The sequence below is a fragment of the Nestor notabilis genome, unplaced genomic scaffold, assembly GCF_000696875.1.
Source record: "Nestor notabilis isolate BGI_N333 unplaced genomic scaffold, ASM69687v1 scaffold20036, whole genome shotgun sequence".
In the NCBI taxonomy this organism is placed as follows: Eukaryota; Metazoa; Chordata; class Aves; order Psittaciformes; family Psittacidae; genus Nestor; species Nestor notabilis.
This window is the reverse complement of record NW_009934485.1, coordinates 493-6,187: the sequence shown is the minus strand read 5'-3', so window position 1 is coordinate 6,187 and position 5,695 is coordinate 493. Positions and strand designations below refer to the sequence as shown.

The following is a 5,695-nucleotide window of genomic DNA, read 5'->3' as shown; positions in this document are numbered from 1 at the left end:
GGTACCGGCGGGTGCAGCCCAGACCCCCCCGGCTGTGCCTCTGGAGGCACCTGGTGCTGAGCAGGCTAAAGATATCCCCCGGCAGTCTCAGTGCACTGGTTACCAGCAGCTATCATCCCAGGGCTCCTACCCCCAAAACCCAGGGTCCTTTCCCACACCAAATGCAGTCCAGGGAATCCCCTATGCCCTGCAGACTCTATGTGCCCTCCCCAGGAGCCACCTTTCAGGGATGGGTTGACTGACCTTGCTGCTTGTCCATCAACACCACACTTACTTGGCTGTGGGCTGGTATGGGGGGAGCAGACAGACTCACCCCCTGTTCCTCCCCTCAGGTTGCCCTGCAATGCCTCTGGAGCATCAAGATTGTGGTGCTCGTGAAGCCCGAGCATGAACGGCGCATCAGCCACGTTCACACCTCCAGCGTGAAAACAGGGATTGCCAACACGCTGGGTAGGGATGGGGTATGGGGTGCCCCAGAGTGAGGGGTCAGCCTGAGGGCCACCCCAGGATGTCTGAGATGCCCCAGAGCTCACTGCCCAGCACATCCCTGCAGGGAACAAGGGAGCTGTGGGTGTCTCCTTTCTCTTCAATGGCACCTCCTTTGGCTTCATCAACTGCCACCTGGCCTCTGGCAGTGAGAAGACTCACAGGTGATTGATGGAGGGGCTCGGGATGGGACTGCCCCACAGCCGGCAGGTGTCCAAGGGGGCTAGGGAAGCCCTGAGGGGCTGTGAGGATGTCCTTGTCCCCCTCACGAAGGGGCAGGGTGAGCATGAAGTGTCAATGGCGTGGCTCACACGGTGCTGCTGTCCCCCCCTGCAGGCGTAACCAGAACTACAGTGATATCCTGCATTCCCTGGTCCTGGGCGACAAGCGCCTGGGAGGCTTCGACCTCACCCTGCGCTTCACTCACCTCTTCTGGTTCGGGGATCTCAACTACCGCCTGGTCATGGACGTGCAGGTGGGACCCCATGGGCACCGCAGCGGGACGGTGGCACGCTGGTGGCAGCGCTGGTGCAGCCACAGGGGTGAGAGGAGCTGGGGCTCACCATGCCTTCCTCCCTGGCACAGGACATCCTTGCCCATATAACCAAGAAGGAGTTTGAAGCTCTCCTGGCTGTCGACCAGCTCAACCTGGAGCGGGAGAAGAACAAGGTGTTCCTGCGATTCAGTGAGTGTGGGAACACGGGCACCAAGATAGCGGCATCCAGGGACCCTGCAGACCTCTCCTGTGCCACCTCCAACACACAGTGGTTCCCTGTCCTGGCATAGCCCTGTGCTGAAAGGCTGGGGATGTGCAAGCCCCCCCCGGGCAGGTCCCTGGGCTCTGCATCCCTGGACTGTGCAAGCACAGGGCCAGTCAGAGGTGGCCAGGGGTGTCAGTCATTGGTGTGAGCCCAGTATGGGGACCATGACACCCCATGGGGCCTGTCCCAGGCTGGTTGCAGTGGTGCTGGCCCCTATGCCAGCTCTGTGTCTTGGTTCCCAGGTGAGGGTGACATCTCCTTCCCCCCCACCTACCGGTATGAGCGGGGCTCCCGAGACAGCTACATGTGGCAGAAGTTCAAGCCCACAGGGGTGAGTTCCCGGAGCCTGTGCTGAGCTGCAGGACATCGCTGTGGGATGGGGATGGCCGGCTCAGATGGTGCTGGCGGGGAGCTGCATGCTGATGTTCAGCCCCACACCTCCGACAGCCTGTTCCCTCTCCAGAGGGGGCCTGGGTGGGAGGAAGCTCACTTTCTGGGGTACTGGGTTGCACCTCAGGGAACACTGAAGCTGGCTGCTTTCCCGTTTTTAGATGAGGATCAACGTCCCCTCGTGGTGTGACCGCATCCTGTGGAAGTCACACCCAGAGACCCATGTGGTCTGTAACTCCTATGGTTAGTGAGACCCTGGGGCTGGGGGGAACCCAGGGTGGCCAATGCTGCCTGGGACCCCGGCGCTTGGGGACCATCACCCAGTTGGTCCCTGCCACCATGCAGGCTGCACTGATGACATCATGACCAGTGACCACTCACCTGTCTTTGCCACCTTTGAGGTGGGAGTGACCTCGCAGTTTGTGCCCAAGAAGGGTAAGGGCTTGGGGTCTGTCACACTCCCGTGCCCCATTTGGGATGAGCCCTGGCCATGGGCCGACCTGCCGGTACCTGCCTGCAGCTCCCGGGTCCAGCCCCGAGCCCCTGGCCTGCATTGAGTGGGAGAGCATTGAGGTGATCGTGAAAACCACCAGCCGCAGCAAGTGCTACATCGAGTTCCACTCCTACTGCCTGGAGGGTGAGGTGGCCCTGTGGGGTGCTGGGATGTGCCATGCAGGTGAGACAGCCCTGGCTGAAGCAGTGCCCCCCACTCTCCCCCGCAGAGGCCCAGCGGAGCGGGGAGAACACCTTCCAGAGCTGTGACATCCCCGGCTTCCTCAAGCTGGGCTGGTCCGCAAAGCACCTGCCCATGGTACGGCCCTTGAGTATCCTCCTCCCTCTTCTTCCCCATCCCTCCTGCTGGCTCCATACCCTGACCCCCAAGGGGTGCTGGGGGCTGTCACCATCCCCCCCAGGACAGAGCCAGCCCTGTACCACCCTACCTTGAAGCAGCCCACCCGAGCACTCCTATCTCTGCATGCAGCTGAACCCCATCCTGCCGGACTTGGAGTACCTGGTGGATCAGCACCTGCTCCTCAGCATCAAGGGTGTGGAGAGCTGCGAGTCCTATGGTATGTGCGGGATAGTGGCATGGAGGAACAGCCTTCTGGGTGTGTGGTTTTGCAGATGGAGCTTGGCAGAAGGGACCTGGAACTTACCCTGCTCTGTGCTGTGCCTGCAGGTGAGTGCTGCATTGCAATGAGGTCAATGATCGGCAGCATGGCCCAGCAGTTTGAGACCTTCCTCTTCCACCGTGGTGAGGAGACAGGCTCCATACGTGGCTGGATGAAGGTCCGGGTCCCCAAGGACACATGCAGCACCCGTGAGAGGCTCTATGGTAAGGGTGGCCCCACACCAATCCCCTCCTGTCACCCTGGGCATGGGGGCACAGTGCACTCCAGAGCTGCCTATGCCCAGGCTGCCCTCCTGGACCCCAGCCATGGTCAGGGGCTGTGCGGTGCCTGGTGGGGAGAGGCCAGACTTCAGTGCTTTTGCAGAGTGGATCAGCTTTGAGGAGGAGGATGCTGAGCCAGCGGCAGGCACCTTGACACGCCCCAAGGCACCCCGGCAGCCCCTCAGGTACCGCAGCTGGGCTCGACACCACCGCAAAGCCTGGTTGTGGGGTGATGCTGAGCCCTCTCCTGCTGCACTTTGCAGGAGCAGGTCCCGCAGCCTCCTGGAGCCAGCCCCTGGCTACACCAACCCAGCTTACTTCATCTTTGAGGGGGTCCCCAACACATGGGTGTTGGCCCCTGGCACCAGTGAAGCCCACACCAAGCAGGCAGAGAGCCCAGCCAGGGGCCCACAGCACTGGCGCCCCCTTGGAGTGCGGGTCCCTTTGCCCTTGGAGGAGCAGCAGCGGTGCAGCCAGCCCCACCGTGTGCCAGGGGGTCCATCCCGTGGGTGCCTGCTCAGCCCCCTTGGTGTGGGCCAGCAGAAGAGACCCAAATCAGCTGTGCTGGTGAGGGACACACCGGGGCTGGGTGACTGCTCATTGACAGCACTGCACATGGCCTCCTGCCTGAGCCAGATGGACTGGGCATCCCCCGAGCGCAGAGGGGACAGCCAGAAGACCCTGCTGCACCCCAAGACCTTGCTGCACCAGACCCACAGCGCCCTGGAGCCACCCCCACAGCCCTGCCAGGAGGTGTCGGGGTGCCTGCCAGGTGCTCACCAGCACAGCCAGTCCAGAGAGGTACCACTGTGGTCCATACAGGGCTCTGGAGCTCAGCTGAAGGGCTTGGGGAGTTCAGGGAGGGGAGGAGACCTGCTTTGGGCCATGGGGTCACCAGCAAATGCAAGGTCCCACCCCCATGGCAGTGTTCTGCCGGATGGAACCACCATGGCACAGGCAGTGGTATAGTAGAAGGTGGAGGAACAGCAATGTGCACTGTTGACCTGGGGTGAGGACATGAAGGTGGGGACTTCGTGGGCCTGGTGTGACACTGCTGACATGTGTCCTTGCTCTTCTTTTCCCAGTGGCCTTGCAACAGGGATGAGTGGTTCCACAGCATCGGTGGGTGCTTGGGCCACCTCAGCTTGCAGCAGGACAAGGAAAAGCTGTAAGAGCATGGCTGGGACCAGCAGGAGATCTTCAGGTACCCCAGACCCTGGAGCTTGGAAAGGGGGCACTGTGCAGTCCAGTTCCTGTGGCCTCAGAGTCCCTGACAGAGCCATATGCCCTGGTGGGGAGGAGAGGTGGGAATGTGGTAGGACAGGGGCAGGAGGATATCAAGTCCATGACGGATGCCCCAGGGCTGTAGGGGCTTCCTGCTCCCTCTTGGTGGCTCCCCCAGCACTTGCTCCCCCTCACAGAGATGTCACAGAGCAGGACCTGCCGGAGGCTGGCGTGCTCAGCCTGACCCATCCCCAGCTCATCCATGGCAAGTTTGGTGATGGCACTGTGGTGAGCCTGCCGCAGAGACCCAACCTCAGACCCAGCACCTAGAGCATCCATCCCTACCCCAGCACCTCTGTGCACTCTCCTCTGGAGCTCCTAAGGCAGGCATTGCTGCAGAGGACGACCAGGCAAGCAACATCCAGGGCTGAACCTAAGGCCATGCTCTCAGCATGACTGGCCTACCAGCAAGTGACACTGTTGGAAGTCTCAGCCATTGTGACAGACACTTTCCAGGTCTCACTGCCTGTTTCCATCCTCCCTCCCCAAAGCGATGGAAGGGCAGTGCTGAGCCCCACCAGCAAGGAGGGATGGGGGACATGGGAGATGTTGAGGCCACTTGGGAAGTAGGGACCACTTTGGACCTCAAGGCTGAGCCTTTTCAGGCAGCCTGCAAGGGCACAGTGGCATCTGTTGCCAGCCCAGCTCCACACACGCTTCTGCCTTTGACCTTATCCCTTCTCCCTGGGCTCAGCACTGGTCAGACAGCATTCCCAGATGACTTCTTCTGCAGCAGCTGCTCCTAAGGCTGTGGTGCCGTTTCCTTATGAGATGCCCCTTGCTATTCCTATCCAGAATAAAGTCTCAGGGACACTGGGGTGCATGTGTGCAACACCTCATTCTGTGCAGGGGGGAGCACTAGAACATTGCCCCGTGCCTCCCACCGTTTAATCGGGGACCCTGCAAACCCCAGCCCTCGGGGCTGCCCTCAGTGGCATGGTTCCCCTTAGAACACACCATTCTACCCGCTCATCCCAGCACACCCCGGGGGCTCCCAGGCTCTCCCTCTGTGTCCAGAAATCCCTGGGCTGCCCCTGCACTACCCCTCACACCTCTCCAAGCCCCCCTACTCTTGGCCACGGTCCCCAGCATCTCGGGGTGCACCCATTCACCGCCTCTGTGCCCGTTCATCACAATACCATCACTTCCGCACAGCACACACCCTTCAGCCGCCTGCACGCTCGCAAGAGTTAAATCCCCCGACCAGGCACTGCTCTGCAGACAGTGGGGGCACAGGGTCCCCCCAGAACACAGGAACACCCAGCCCAACAGGGCTCTGGCTGCTGCGACCCTCAAGGTGGCCCTGTTTTTGAGGACACTATGCCCAGGCTGGCCTCAAGGTGGCAGCGGCCACCCTTTTCCACGGGCCTGCACCCAAGGG

The 5,695-nt window shown here is 61.5% G+C and overlaps 1 protein-coding gene across 1 annotated transcript in view; it reads left to right on the top strand.

The window, feature by feature from the left end:
• The window catches only part of INPPL1 (inositol polyphosphate phosphatase-like 1), a gene marked incomplete at its 5' end in the record, with an annotated part of 9,073 nt that extends 4,489 nt beyond the window's left edge, over positions 1-4,584 (top strand). Inside the window, 15 exons of the mRNA XM_010017378.1 lie at positions 333-450; positions 554-650; positions 823-961; positions 1,072-1,171; positions 1,490-1,578; positions 1,799-1,880; positions 1,983-2,072; positions 2,158-2,274; positions 2,360-2,448; positions 2,620-2,707; positions 2,818-2,973; positions 3,134-3,215; positions 3,294-3,831; positions 4,116-4,198; positions 4,452-4,584. Of these exons, the coding sequence (XP_010015680.1) occupies positions 333-450; positions 554-650; positions 823-961; positions 1,072-1,171; positions 1,490-1,578; positions 1,799-1,880; positions 1,983-2,072; positions 2,158-2,274; positions 2,360-2,448; positions 2,620-2,707; positions 2,818-2,973; positions 3,134-3,215; positions 3,294-3,831; positions 4,116-4,198; positions 4,452-4,584 (2,001 nt within the window). The remainder of the gene's footprint in view (positions 1-332; positions 451-553; positions 651-822; positions 962-1,071; positions 1,172-1,489; positions 1,579-1,798; positions 1,881-1,982; positions 2,073-2,157; positions 2,275-2,359; positions 2,449-2,619; positions 2,708-2,817; positions 2,974-3,133; positions 3,216-3,293; positions 3,832-4,115; positions 4,199-4,451) is intronic.
• Between the last annotated feature and the right edge of the window lie 1,111 nt (positions 4,585-5,695).